The sequence below is a fragment of the Saccoglossus kowalevskii genome, chromosome 11, assembly GCF_978046115.1.
Source record: "Saccoglossus kowalevskii chromosome 11, keSacKowa6.1, whole genome shotgun sequence".
NCBI classification, from domain to species: domain Eukaryota; kingdom Metazoa; phylum Hemichordata; class Enteropneusta; family Harrimaniidae; genus Saccoglossus; species Saccoglossus kowalevskii.
Window position 1 is genome coordinate 19,885,758 of NC_140651.1, and position 15,473 is coordinate 19,901,230.

The 15,473-nt window shown below is 35.0% G+C and overlaps 3 protein-coding genes across 3 annotated transcripts; 2 read left to right on the plus strand and 1 right to left on the minus strand.

Moving 5' to 3' along the window:
- The first annotated feature begins 314 nt into the window (after window positions 1-314).
- On the plus strand, window positions 315-2,157 carry LOC100376384 (monocarboxylate transporter 12-like). The gene is made up of 2 exons (XM_002739565.3): window positions 315-1,146; window positions 1,299-2,157. The coding sequence occupies exons 1-2, from the start codon at window positions 315-317 to the stop codon at window positions 1,487-1,489; spliced, it is 1,023 nt and encodes a 340-aa protein (XP_002739611.3). The 3' UTR covers window positions 1,490-2,157.
- A 4,095-nt stretch (window positions 2,158-6,252) lies between these two features.
- Window positions 6,253-8,547, plus strand: LOC146736270 (monocarboxylate transporter 12-like). Its single transcript, XM_085505246.1, has 4 exons — window positions 6,253-6,457; window positions 6,644-6,787; window positions 7,140-8,024; window positions 8,351-8,547. The coding sequence occupies exons 1-4, from the start codon at window positions 6,253-6,255 to the stop codon at window positions 8,545-8,547; spliced, it is 1,431 nt and encodes a 476-aa protein (XP_085361372.1).
- Window positions 8,548-9,307: 760 nt separating this feature from the next.
- Window positions 9,308-14,829, minus strand: LOC102801320 (monocarboxylate transporter 13-like). The gene is made up of 5 exons (XM_085505000.1): window positions 14,765-14,829; window positions 11,544-11,749; window positions 11,268-11,411; window positions 10,116-10,988; window positions 9,308-9,574 (listed from the first exon to the last, which is right to left on the minus strand). Exons 2-5 carry the CDS (start codon window positions 11,737-11,739, stop codon window positions 9,393-9,395), a joined length of 1,395 nt encoding a protein of 464 aa, XP_085361126.1. The 5' UTR covers window positions 11,740-11,749; window positions 14,765-14,829; the 3' UTR covers window positions 9,308-9,392.
- Between the last annotated feature and the right edge of the window lie 644 nt (window positions 14,830-15,473).

Sequence of the window (15,473 nt, forward strand, 5' to 3'; positions counted from 1 at the left end):
GTTTTATTTACAAATAATAAGATTCGTAATGTTATATATATAATATCATTATGTACATTTTATTATTTATAAATAATTTTATTTTCATTACGCAAATGTAATGACTTGAGAAATGTTATACATATAAAGAAATTATGAAGGTCTGATTCAATTCTATGCGTTCAGTAACATTATACACAACATAATTCTACTATATCTAAGGCTTGGCAGTTTCGCTGATGTATGGTCCATCGATCGTGATCGTCGGACAGTACTTCACACAGCGACATGCCTTGGCGAATGGGATGGTGTTCACTGGTGTTGCGATTGGAATGATGGCCCTACCACCTTTATATCAGATGTTAATTGAAACATATGGATGGCGGTCGGCATTAATCGTAATAGCAGGTTTCTACATGAATATCATTGTTTGTGGAATGCTGATGAAACCACTAAATTCAGATAACACAGTGGTTCAAGAAGCGGATTTCAATCAGGTACAAGATAACCAATCAAATCATCATGGAGACACATTTGAATCAACGGATATCACGGAAGAGTGTAGAGTTACACAAGGTGACAATATAACATACAATGAAGTAAGAACAGACATTGCGCATAACCAAGTAGACGAGGTAAAACACGCAGCAGTAAGATCCACGAAATCACAGAGATGCTCAGCACTACGGGAAAACTTCAATATTACTTTGTTGCGACATAATTCATGGTTGCAAGTAATGTGCGTTGCTGGTGTATTCGTGGGGTTTGGGTATATTATTGGATTGGTTCATTTTGTGTCAAAAGCTGTTTCTGAAAATATAGAAAAGCTCGACGCTGCATTCCTAATAACTATTATGGGAATCACAAGTTTAGTAGGAAGAAGTTTACATGGATGGTTTGTCGATTTAGGATACTTCTCCCCAGCTGCAGTGTTTGCGATATCACTCTCCTCTGCTGGAGCATGTCTCATGGGCATGCCATTATCAAATGGATCTTATGCAGTACTTGCCGCTGTAGCTGCTTGCTTTGGATTTAGCATTGGAGTTTGTATGCCAATGTACGCTGTTACTCTGAAAGCTTGTGTAGGTGTTGAGCATCTACCAAATGCAATTGGCTGGTATTTACTATTTAGTGGTATTGGATCTATGCTTGGTGCACCTGTGGCAGGTATGTATGAGTTACATTCAAACAATGACATTTGAAAATTCAATCCTGACGTATTTAACTTGTCTTTAACCGTGTAAATCATATTCTAATGATGTGTGCACGATAACACGATTGCATGTGGTTTCATTTTAGTTTTTGTTTTTGTTTTTCAGGGCGGCTTTATGACTTAACGTCCAACTACAATGTGTCTTTCATAATGGCCAGCTCATCCATCATTCTTGCGGGATGCATTGTGTTTGTAAAGCTGGGTTGCCAGAAATGGGAGTCAAAGAAAAATTCTGAACAGGAAACGAATGTCAGTTCCAGTTTCAGAATACCAATGCGGGACAGAGATTATTCATAGTGCGCGTGCATGGACAAAGTGAACAATAAGGACAACAAGAACATTAACATACTCACAAAGTCAAAAACATTATGTATTGTACCTTGAGTTTCAGGACTGTGAGAATCATGAGATAAAGTCTGAGTAGAGCGTCGTCATTCAGACTGATCGAAGACGTCTTACTAGTGATATGCCTATGGCGCTTTTACAAATGATTTGATATGTCATTGTCAGTCTTTCGTTTTGTGATCTTGGACATTCCCTTCATGATATTTGTCAACAAATTTCAACTTTTCCACAATAGATGTATGTGTAACCATCAACACATTTTTTAGAAAAGATTTACATATCACCAGAACTATTCGCTTTGGCCTCGTATTGATATGTGTGTAGAAGGACGTTTCAAGAATAATATGGTGTATCCTGCAGCCATATTTTTACCCACGAGCATGACCTTCATCAACACTTGACATTCAGAGCTTTTCTTTTCATTCGCTTGCGATCTAGGTTTTCAGAGCTCTCAAAACAAATGTAAACACAACTTAGTATTACATTTCAATTGCATATCATCGGAATTACCAATCATTTTTCAAAATATGCGGGAATGTCAGAATGTTAAGAATCTGTATTTTTTATTATTGTATCTCTTCTTTAATTATGCTTTGATTAGATTATTTTGCAAATTCCGAGCCCATGGATACATCTATGATTCAGGAACTGTAGACTGTAGGCTGAGTGATTAGCAAGTGAAACCGGAATGATAAGGCTCTATGTGGTGTATAGGCCTAGAATAATATTATGAGACACATTGACCTCAACAAAACAAGGAGTGCACACAAGATATAATTATAAAAACAATCTTAAAGGGCCGTGGTCGTCGTAGCGTGCAATTTTGTTGATAAACATTGATTTCCCCAAATCCTCAATTCTCTTCTAATCGAAATCACAAGTACGAGTTTTGTGTACCTTCCAATCACCAAAGATATTACCTAGTTAAAACTTTGTAATAACTAAGTCTGTACTCGTTTGTCTGCACAACAGTCAAGTCGCACCCACTGGATACTTCCACAAGACCCATTAAATGTTTCACCTTTTGATTAAATGAACACATGTATATAAATTGGTGGAGGCCACTAATACGATGAATTGGATGATGTCTATGCCAGAGTTAGCACTATCCCCAAAAGACACAAAAAATAATTCGGAATTTGTTCAGGTTTTGTCTAATCCTTGTAATGTAAGCTAAGTAAGATAAGTCAATGACTACTCAGAAGCTTTTCTATGGAACTGTTGATAAAGAAGAGTAGGTTATTTGAATGTCTTTTAGGGTCTCAGAAGTATACCATAAATAACTTCATTTGTAATGTAGTCAAATTAAGATGATAAAAGATATTGTGATTAGGTGACATAGTCAAAGGTTAACCATTTTCTGAACAGTCTGCTATGATACTGTCATGATGGTTCTTTAATGCTTTGTCGGCATGTGGAATGTTAAATGTGAATATCACTGGTATATGACTGCAACATTAATTTGAATGGTGCGAGACATACACAATATTGTGTGTGTTAAACAAGGTTCAGCTTCATTGATGTGTTCGGTATAGGTGGCCAGTCTGATAATGTGTAACGCGGTTTGTGGGCAGTAACTGCATATGTTGTATTTGGCTGAAAAGAACTGTAGTGTGGGAACTAAAACGATGTATTGACATGATATGTTGTTTTTGTTCAGTTAGCTTTGGTGATATTGGATGACAGCAAGTGAGCAGCAATGGTGATTGGACACTGTAACATTCTGACAGGTAGTTGTGCATCAGTGAATGTGTTATAGCTTGAATCTGAATGATTTGCATCATTGAACAGGTAAATCGGTAAGCATCGGGGGCTACATAACCATCGATAAAAGTTAAGGATATACATATATGAAGCGTATGAAGCCCTATATCCACAGTAGGAAAAAATTCTGAACGCCCCATAACAGAAGTAAACAATGGTCAAGCTGTGTGAAAAAACACAAAGGCTGAAAACTGAAAAAAAAAAACGGTTTACAAAAAACCAATCTAGGCAGGGAAATCCCCAGGACGAAATAGAAAAGAGAAAAACAAAAATTTCCCAGGAATAAAGATGAAATGAAATCCATAAGAAAATAAACTGTTACCTGCAAAATACTATGTTACCTACAATGAAAATGACTGCCCAAGAAAAGATGGTAACAGAGATAAAATAATTTATTGCCAATTGAAGTGAGAGGCCATAATGTAATTTGCATAATCTTCTACCGGAGCTGATAGCGAACACAAAATCTGAAAGACACATCTCAGAGGCTCTTAACTATTGCGAATAAACAAAAGAAAAAAACTATCAACCGTTGAGAATTACTGCATGAGTGGAATTGACGCAATTGTTGGTGACATGTTAGAAAGACGGAATTAATCGTGGTGGATCTGAGCGGAAAGGAAGGAAAAAAAAACAAGCAGGATGAATGAAAAACAGAGGAGGTACGTATAACATCTATAAGAAAATAAGAAAAAAAATGATGGCACAAAATGAGAAAAATGTTATTGTGAAAAAGCAACATATTCAGGACATCTTCTCAAATCCGCCAGCCTACTAGAAATGAGACATAACAAAGTCGCGCCAAAGGTGAAAGAAAGCTGTATAAAGGCGTTGAATTTGTGCGATATGGCGGGATGTACTGAGTTAAGCACCAACAGAAGGTACATGGTGATTGGGTCTGAGCGACCTTGCAATTTCTGAATTATAACCAGATGCACAAAGCCGTAAATACATGTCACGATATGTCGAAGAAAACTGCTACCACTTTCGTCTGCCACATGACGATAAAAAGCACCATGTATTGTCAACAGTGTTATCATTGCCGTTATATTTTTCCGAGAAGCTCATGTTATTACTGTATTATTATATTTGACAAAAATCATGTGTCATCATGTAATTCATCATCATATCCTAGCATTTACCAGATCCAATGCAATCAATACTCGACCAAGTTCCTGTTTGATCAGCCGAGCTAATGATTGTTAGATGTTCAATCCTGTATTGGTTGAACGGCTCTTGTGGCCAATGTATCATTCTCAAAATTGTATTCTGACATATTCCTTATGATTTGCTAAGCATATTATATTTCAGTAGTAGACAAAAGTGAATGTCTGTGTTATGAAATAATTGTTTTAACCAAATACTGTCATCCGATAATTATTGATTATTTGAAATATTTAACAGTGAATGTATGTATTCATACATAAATATGATATTGATATGTTATGATATTTGTTTTGTTTTTCTAAATCCACTACCTGGACAATTTTAAAATATTTATAAAAAGCCAGTCACATCTTTTGTACCATGCTCGCGACGACTAAACCCTGAAAAACGATTCCATTTCTGGCAACAGTTTCTTTTACAATTCATCAATTGCATCGAGGAACAATTTAAGGCGTTGCTTTTACTATTTTGTAATATTTATAACCGATTATTTCGTTTCATTTCTTGCAGAATCTCTGTCCACACATCGTCTTCCTTAAACTGGACGTCATGGTATGCTGTTTTATATTTAGATGTTTTCTTCGACTTCCATTCTTGGTAATCATAATTAGCAAAAAACTATACACCCCATAATAATAATAATAATAATAATAATAATAATTTATTTATTTATTCGATATTCATCTTGGCAGACAAAAAACAGTCTTCTCAGATCAAAACATAAGTTACATCAATATTTTGTCTAGAAACATCGCCCTCAACGGGGAACAATACACTGTATGAACTTTATAGATATGGACAAGAGGCAACATCAACCTACCACATTGACATGAACGCTACCTAAGGTAATCATTGCCTCAGTTTTTATAATACGTTGCGTGTTGTATTAAGTCAGTTGGATTTTACTGCCGAAATAATAACAGTAGTAGACGTGTATGTCATATTTAGATAATGTTTTTGAAGTTCTGTCGTGTGTAGTACTCGAACGCATTTTACACCCTGCTAATTTGACTATGAGCGAGTGTAACAGTTGCAGCCCAAATTACATACTGGTTTGAGTATTGTTTGCCCAATAATGTTCTCGACTTGACGTCGAACGTGATCCGTATTTCATTTTCTGTTTGCTACAATATTATAGATGCACAAATAGTCTGCCACATTCAAATACATGGTAATACACATGCCATATCCTCCAGTCATTTCTGACGAATAGTTTAATTTAATTGAATAATAACAGTGCTTAATATAGCGTATGATGAGTGAGTATACCAGTTTTATACTGGATTCCAGTTTTAGTTGACTTTACAATTCACCGACCGTGATCTAAAAAACAGGTTATGCCTTGGTTTTGTCGACACTAAGGGTATTATACTTCGGACTTTGTAGTGCACTTGTTGACCTAGAAACCATTTTAATATTACTATTGACATAATTTATCAGTAGATATGACCAGCGTTTGTCAGCGATACGTCACCGATTTACATGCAGGCATTCAATGCAATTAGCCATATCACTTTGAACGTTGTTGTCATGGGAACAATTATGAACTAAACTGGTCGGGAGATTATATAACAAAACAAACTTCCAGTAGCGCATATGTGCGTATGTATTATTCTGTACTCTTTCATATACCCCTAATGTGCCATGTGTTTTAGCATTACATTGTCAAATCTCGATGATGCGGACTGCATCAATATTTACCAATCGATAATTAAATGATTTAGCAAATGAATAGCGTTGATCAAATTGACTGTATATTCCAGGTTAAAAATCTTTAAATAACCATGAAGCCTTCAAGGGCTAACCATGATTATAACAGTTGGTATGGATGGGTAGTTGTACTTGGGTGTATGTATATTCAAGCTGTTATTGTAGGTGGCCTAGTTGGTTCTAGCATGTTTTTCGTGTTATTCTCTGAATACTTCAAAAAAGGTGTTGGAAGGACCTTTGCAGTCCAGTCACTCCAAGCTTTAGTGGGAACTTTGGCAGGTGAGTTGTTATATTTCATTTCTGGAATCACAAGATTAAGATATATATATATTATATATAAATGGAATTACAGAGAAACTGTTTTAAAATCACAAATTATATCAATGTACAACATACATCAAGTGCCATATATTACAACAACTGTGCTGGATCTGTTATGTTGTGTGTTGTTCCTATTACCAATAGGACCATTTGCCGGTGGTTTATCTAAGCGGTTTGGTTGTCGTCCACTGGTAGTGTCTGCAGGAATTATAGCAGTTGTTGCTATAATCTTGACTTCATTTGCAACCAGCTTGGAGTGGGTGTATATTACATACGGATTAATACTAGGTAATGATAATTATAAAAATAAAACAATTTGTGTTTTATATAAACTATTTCTGTCGAACATTATTACTGATAAACAAGTAATAGCAAGTAAAACACTCAGTACTATCAGTTTCTATCAATAAAGGGGCATTTGAAATTGCATAAAAATATGTGTTTTATCCTACTGTTTTATCCTATCCTTTCCTGTTCTCTATACTGTTTTTCATGCACGTCGTCAATTACACTAGCTATACCACTGAGATGGTATTACGTTCATTTTTCTGTGAACGTAATACTCTTACATCACTATGACTAATATTAGTCATGGAGATTCAATTGTATGGTGCATAACAATATTGTTACTTTATTTAAGGTACGGCACTCACATTTATGTATATCCCATCTATCGTGATCGTAGGACAGTATTTCACAAAGCGTCATGCCTTGGCCAATGGGATGGTATTCACTGGTGCTGGGATTGGAATGATGGCCCTACCACCTTTATATCAAATCTTAATTGAAACATATGGATGGCGGTCAGCATTGATTGTGATATCGGGTATTTACATGAACGCTATTGTTTCAGGAATGTTAATGAAGCCACCAATTTTAAAGGGTTCTTTCGGTAATCACGTGAAATTGGAACCAGAAGATAGCACTGAAATGTGTAGGGAAACTAACAATGATGACATTATACATAGTGTTGTTGCAATTGAACAAAATAATGTAGACAAGTTAAAACAGGAACTGGCGAAACCCCAAAAAACACGAATATTACAAGAAACCCTCAATATTAGATTGCTGCGACGCAATGCCTGGCTTAAAGTAATCTGCGCTGTTGGACTATTTCTTGGATTTGCGTACATGATTGGATTAATTCATTTCGTTCCAAACGCTGTTTCCGAAAATATCGAAAAGCTCGATGCAACATTCTTGATGTCTATAATGGGTATTACAAGTATTGTGGGGAGATCTCTGCATGGATGGTTTGTCGATTTAGGATACTTCTGTCCTGCTACAGTGTTGGCAGTGTCACTATCCGGGGCTGGTTTGTGTTTAGTGGGTATGCCTTTATCCAATGGATCATATGCAATATTGGCCACTGTTGCTGCTGGCTTTGGATTCTGCATGGGTGTTGCTATGCCTTTGTCTTCAGTCACTCTCAAAGTCTGTGTAGGTATTGAACATCTGCCGAATGCTCTTGGGTGGTTTGCACTTTTCAATGGTCTCGGAAATATGATGGGTGCCCCTTTTGCCGGTATGTATATATATATATATATTATATTAACCTTGTACTTGTTAGGAAACTTTGTTGTTACTACTAATAGTATTATTTTTACAGTGGTATTTTAATCATCGTCATTGTCATCATCGTTTCAGCAAGGTTACATAATACTTGTGCCGTTGAATGTTCATATTGCTCGTAATGTATGATCACTATTGGGACTTATATATATATATATATATATATATATATATATATATCTCATCAACGTGATAAGCTTCATGTTTTATTTGTTCAAGAAATGAATCAATATGAGTCATAATGTTAATTTAAGAATATTTGTTATAACTTTATTTTAGGGTGGCTGTATGATATGACATCCAACTACAATGTGTCATTTATAATGGCAAGCTCATCCATGATTATTGCAGGATGTATATTATTTACCAAACTTGCCTGTCAGAAATGGAAGTCGAAGAACACTTCTGAACGGGAGACAGAGTACAAGGACATTCCAGTTTCTGAAAGCCAGTGTATGGACAATGATTACTCATAGAGGCATGCATGGAAAATATTGAATAACGATTTACAGATAATTCCTCGGTCAATCATGAGCAAAGTATTATATTGTGACAGCCATGCGTAATTATAGTGTATCGTTGCAGTGAATGTCCTGTTGTTCTGTTTCAGAATTAAGATTTCTTTCTCCTATTGTTGGAAATATTTAGAATGAGCATTTAATTTGGGGGAAGTGCGGCCTTAACGAACGCTATCGCCTGTTTCCCACCTACAAGCCTATAACATTTGCCCTGATTATTATTATGATTATCAGTGATATTTTTTAGTAATGTATAGTTATACATAGTTTTAATCGTCATCAATACATATAGTATAGTTTGGTCTAATATGTGATTTGCAAATGAAACGTTTGTTAGTTCAGTTTTGATGCAATCGATTGTTATATTGTTGATTGTATTTCCCCTAAAATATGGTGAATGAAGGTTTCATGCTAGGGTGTTGTATTACCATGTATTTCAATGTGTATTTAATGTAAACTTGTTTTGGTTGTAGATCGAAAACCGTTGTTCTATTCTGGTAAATTTGTTTTAGCAATGTATAGTATCTGATGTCACCAGAAAGTGTGTGATTATTTTTTATGGTAAATTTTTGAAAATACGCAGAAATTTGCGGTTTTTAAAATGACCGTTTGTAGGAATTATCGGCCCATTGCTCTGGCTATTGGTTTCTATATACATTGACCCCAATTAATTGTCATTCATCAAGGCACTCTCAACTTGTTTACACATGACATATCATTGAACATAGTGAAATGAGGAGAAATTTAATGCACAATGCCCGTGCGTGGCGTCACAATAGAGCATCTCTAAGATAAATTCGAGTTCAATCTTGTGTTTGAATCACTTCCTGGGTAGTACATGTCTTAAACACATTATTTGTATGTCTTCTTGCTTTGCATCTTTCATGGATTAGTTTAGCACTTATTATACTTCCTGATAATATTAGACTTCCACCAGCAACCAGAAATGATACATCATAATTATAAGTAATGTCGAAAATCAAACCTGGGAAATGAGAAAACAGAATTGAAAGAAATATTATGAAAATTATGAAATATTGTCAACTGACAGGACTGACATAAATATAGCCAAGCTTATGCACTTTTTCCTAATGCATAAACTTGTAGCAAAACTTGTTGTCAGTCTTTTTATGCCATTGTTGTAAGCATTCTGTATTTTAAGTATACAAATACTCTGTTTGGTTAAGGATTGATAAACGTGGTTATCGTTTTTTTTATAAATGTGATGCGCACAATTGTATATAACGTGGTCTCTGTTATAAATCATTTAAGTTTATGTTTCTAGTTGCTCGCAGCATTTACTGTTATTGGCCAATAGCCCCAAATACCCCTTTTTATAATTAATATTGTCGAACTATCCAAAGCTTGTAAAGTTTATGTTTCTGTATCTTAAGTGAAGGTACGACTTCACTTGTATGTGACATATATTATATGTATTGTTGTGGTAACATATGTCCTTCAGTAAATATTATAGAAATATGTTGACAAACACAGAACCTCTAAGAATTAATTTATTTTACACATACCTCCAAGATAAGGACCTAAAATTGTTCCAGTACCAAGACATAACACAAACCACCCAAAGGCTTTTGGAAAACTATCGACACCCACGGCTTGTTTCACACATACGGCAGCAAGGGGAAAATAAGTTCCACTGCACAATCCAAACAATAAGCTGATAATTGCCATATAATAATAGTTTCCTTTCGTGAGTGGAAGAAGCATCAACACAGTTCCCGCCCCTGTTGTGCTGAACACGTACACTGACATAGGAGTGAAATATCTCAAATTCGCAAACAATCCATGTGTACATCTTCCAACAAGAGAACTAATGCCGATCATTGACATCAGTATTGATGCATTCATTTTCGGAATGCCCATAGTCACGGCATGGTTGACATAATGGACAATAGTTAATAAATGTCCAATCCCCATGAAAAACACTGATATGCACAGAACGCAGAAAGCCGAGTTTTGGCAGAAGAGGTTCAAGCCGAGCACATTGTAAATTTGTGATTGCTTTGTGCGAGTTCCTGATTGTCCTAGTTTTCGATTCTGAGAAATGATTGGTAATTGTGTTTGTTGTGAACACATATTGCCAGTATCGATATGTACGTCTTCAGATATGGAGCCTTCATTGTTAGGACCCATGTTATCAACTTTTGGTGGTGATCTCATCAACATTCCACAGACAACAATGTTCATGTTTATAGCGGATACGATCATGAGTGCTCCTCTCCAGCCATATTCAGTAATCAAAAGTTGATATATAGGGGAAAAAACAATCATCCCGAGAGCAGCTCCAGCGTAACTCATCCCGTTAGCAAGTGCATGTCGCTTTTGAATATGCTGTCCAACAATCACAATACTTGGCCCATAAATTAGACTATTACCAAGACCTGAAAACAAATATCAACAAATCAGAAATCGAATTGCATGCGAAGGCCTATTTATAATAATTTGTTTTTGAGAATAGTTCTTATACTTCCCGTATACACCGATTTGAGAGTCACTTTTATAATTTTTTAAATCAATCATGAAGTCTGTATATATATTATATTATATACAAGTAGATAAGTTTACAATATTTACAATTACAAAAATACTCCAGCAGAAAAATTAATCAATTCATAGTCATAGTCATAGTTTTACTCTTTAACAACTAATGTGTTACTTACCTTCCATCACACCAAAAGTTAAATACAACAACGCCAAGTTATTTACAAACGAACTAGCAAACAGACCAATACTGCAAAGCAGTCCTCCCAATAAAACCAATGGTTTACTTCCATATTTCTTATTCAAAACGCCGATAAATGGAGCTCGGCGGAATAAAAAGTGAGTATATTTCTATTAGTTTGAATGCGAAGCTACTGAATAATGCTACTCGTCGATGGAAAAAAACAAAACTTTTAATTAATAACAAAGCATGTACAACAGTATTGTGCAATTACCGGGAATGATGGCCATAGCTTCACGACATGATATAATACCAGCTGCAGTTCCTGTACGTATATCGAAATATGCCAAGAATGCAACCAGGAACACACTCATCGACGCATACGATCCGTCATTTAACATTTGCGTGAAAAGACTGCTAATTACGATGACTAGACCATAACGTGGAGCGTATCTTCCCTCGGCATCCATTTTAATTTCTCTATTGAATATAAAATGTAAACAACAGCAGATGCAGAAGTGATAACATATATTTGAATAATATATCGGTGTTGTGTTTTGGTTTTGTGGAATTATAGTGTAAAATAGTGATAGGACTACATAAGTTGATCATACTAATCAACCCATGTTTATTTATGTTTGTCATGTGAAGAAGCAGTGAATAGATTATGCGAACATGATAAATAATCACAACGCAAGGCATGTGTTTTCAAATTGAAGTCAAACGTAATTTCATGGTAAAAATTTCATTGCAGATTGAAATCCACGGCGGGCTGTCCGTTATTCCAGAAAAATACATAGATATGTATCTTATATTGCGTATAAATGGATTGAAATCAAATACATGAAAATATTGTTAAAAGAAAAAAACAACAACCGCAGAGCGACTTTGATTTGAATCGATTCAAATAAAACCTGCTGGTTATAATAGTAAAATACCGCTTTGGCTTATTTTAAGCGGTGCTCCGTAATTCAAGGTCAAAAATCAGTTGGATAAGATAACTATGGTATTCACTCTGGTATCATTATGCATATTTGAAGCACATTGTATGATTGTGCAACTGTGAATGAAGTTTCACGCAACGCAAAGGTTGACATGTCATAAGATATAAGATATTGATGTTATTTTCCAAATCACTAGAAACCACTAGCTTACCATGATTTTACATATTTAGTTGAATACCTAGATCAGGGTTCTGTGCGATATGAGAATGTTCTTATTGCTACTTTTATGTAGGTAACTGAATACTATCCATGAATTTATCTGCACACATCTTACAGGAAAAGGTACTATGTCATTTTATTTAAAAACAAGAAATGACCAACCTATATGAATCACTGTAGCTAAATAGAACAAAAATAAATTTCATCAAGATGGTACTCAAAAGAGTGTTTGTTAAATTTAAACAAACTAGCACTTTTGTTGATTATCTATAGTAATCAATAAGTAATGAGCGGCTAATGTGAGTAACAATTACTGAAAGTATATTCAGTATAAGTCTACTGTCTACTTGTTCTTGGGGTCAATGCACACATTATATTAGCTACGATGTATGTATGTATGATGTATGAATCCCTGTTTTTAGAAAATAAATGTATGGCCTCGCACTAAATGATTGTTTGGAATTCACCTTGTTTATAACAAAATGGCTACGCAGTATTTTCGATGTATTTCACTATATCATCACTTTAATAAAACATACATAACTGGTAAATCTTTGTCATTTCCAGATTTAAACAAAATCTTGCTACCAAATTCGGAATTCTGTTCTACAATAGTTTGATTTTCTTTCATTTGTTTCTACCTTTGTTACAAGTTTGTCATCTTTACACAATTGTATATTCGTGTCTATGGTGTGTGTTTAATTTTAAGTTTTAATGATACCACTGCATTGCCAAGCATTCTATTTTGTGCATTTGCTTGTAAAGAGGCCACCAGCCAGTCATCGTGAATAAGCTCTTGAAACAAATGCAAGTACATGTCAATGATAGGCTGTGATGTAAATGAGATCCACACGACCGCATGATTTTTATTCATTGTACCACACAAATGTCTACCACCATACATTGGATTACAAAACAATTGTAATATATCCCAATATAGATTGCATATCTGATCTGCCAAATCATACCCGCAATGTTGTACTAGAATGGCATACAATGTCAACCACTTTGAATCCGATGTACACCAGTTCTTTTAATGTCTAATGCATATACTAAATATAAACGAAATTTGCGGGAACATGACTTAATTTATGAATAGTGTCCAAGTCCGTACCACGCTACAAAACATTATAATTAATTTCATTTATTAAGTCTCGTGCTATGTGTTATCAGTAATTTAAAAGTGATATTTACGGTGTTCACATTCAGTTTTGTTATGGCTAATGGCAACACATGCAACATTACAATATCACTCTTGGTGCACTATTATAGCAATGATAGGGAAAAAATGTTAAATCCTAATCCAACACATTAACATTTGAGTCCACGCTGAATCCACATGTATTCATAATGGATGTATATATTTTTCAACTTTCAGCGACAGTCCAATATTTGTGCTGGGAATAAAAATGTGTATTTTTTTTTGTAATCTTTTGTTTTATTTAATGCATCGATTTTGTTATTACAAACACATATAAACAAGGAAATCTTGGTCACCAAGGGAATCGAGGCGATTCAGCTACAATTCAGAAGATGAACTTTACACGCTGGTGGACAACAACACATGTCTTTACATCGTTTTATATCTAGTTGACGTCATAAAGAAGGGAAAGGACGACTTTTGTGTGAGTAGGTGTAAAGTAATATAAAATTAAATGATGATACAAAGATCAAAATACTAGAAGTCATAAATCCAGTTGATTACACAATAACTAACCAGAGACAATGATATGGGCAAAACACATTCCAGACACCACATTTAGGTACGTTTGATGAGCGTAACCATGCAGTTTAAAGGTGATTGGTCAATGTCCGAGATACACATGTACTGACAATGGTGTACATAAACTAACCCTAAATGAGCATAGAGCATAGTCATTACTTTCGTGCCATACGTGTTTAGTAACGAGCTGACTGACGTATTATTGAAATAGCACAGCTTGACACGAATTGACACGTATTAACCCTCATAGTAAAAAACGGTTCCGCACAATGGCACAACATTTGTGAAATTACATAATGCCATAAAACACATGCTAACTGACAAATTGTATATAGTTACTCAACAAACAGGTCAGTGACATCAACGCGTTTTTGTTATTTTATACCACAAAATCGCTATTGTAATCATCAGTGTGTGAGTGGTTTTGTAACTGTAGCGCAAAAGCAATGTATATGGTATCAAAAATACCACAGAGACATCTAACTAACAAACTGTGGTGTCAGGCATGCAATGACATGTTGTACAAAACTAATTGTCTAGGCTACTTCAGCTCCTTGACTGAAACAGCTCTCTAAATAACGAGAAGAATGTATGGAAAAGGTAACTTACAGGTGAATTGGGATGTAGTAGAGTATTAGTCCAGTAGGCTTTGATATGTTGGAATGGTTTGTGCTGCTACTATATACTCGCAATATTGTTGTTTATAGGTACCAGTAGAAATGAGCGGGTATACAAAATTGTAAACCACAACAAAAGTCCCGGATGTTCCTAGTCCCTCGAAATAGAACTATTGATACTTTTTTTCTATAATTTCGTCATCCCGTGGAGGCTTTCATCAGCCGATTTGTTAATTTTAACGAGACATGTTAATGACTCAATCTTGTTGCAATTACGGGAAATATTTTTCAAGTCCAAGATAAAGTAGTATGTTCAAAGAACAAGATAGCTGCAAGTCTGTTGTCTTTTAACTAATCACAAATTGAATTGTTATAGACATGTATTACTAGGTGCATGTCAAATTTGATATTCAAATTCAAAAATTGTTTTTGAATGAATTTGTTGTGTGAAGTCAGTATGATAGGCGTGTGCCACCTTAATTGTTATGGTATTTAAAAATGGCATTCCTCTAACAATGTTTCATGATAGGAGATAAGACACAATTTAATGAGAACGAAGCGTAGGTCATACAATAACGTGTAACGTGTGATGGCATTTTTTGTATCCAAACAAAAGTGCAGTATCATAGGCTGTGTCAACTTATCGTGTTACCAAATGATAGTCTTTCTAACAATGTTTTCATCTTACAACTTAATGAGAA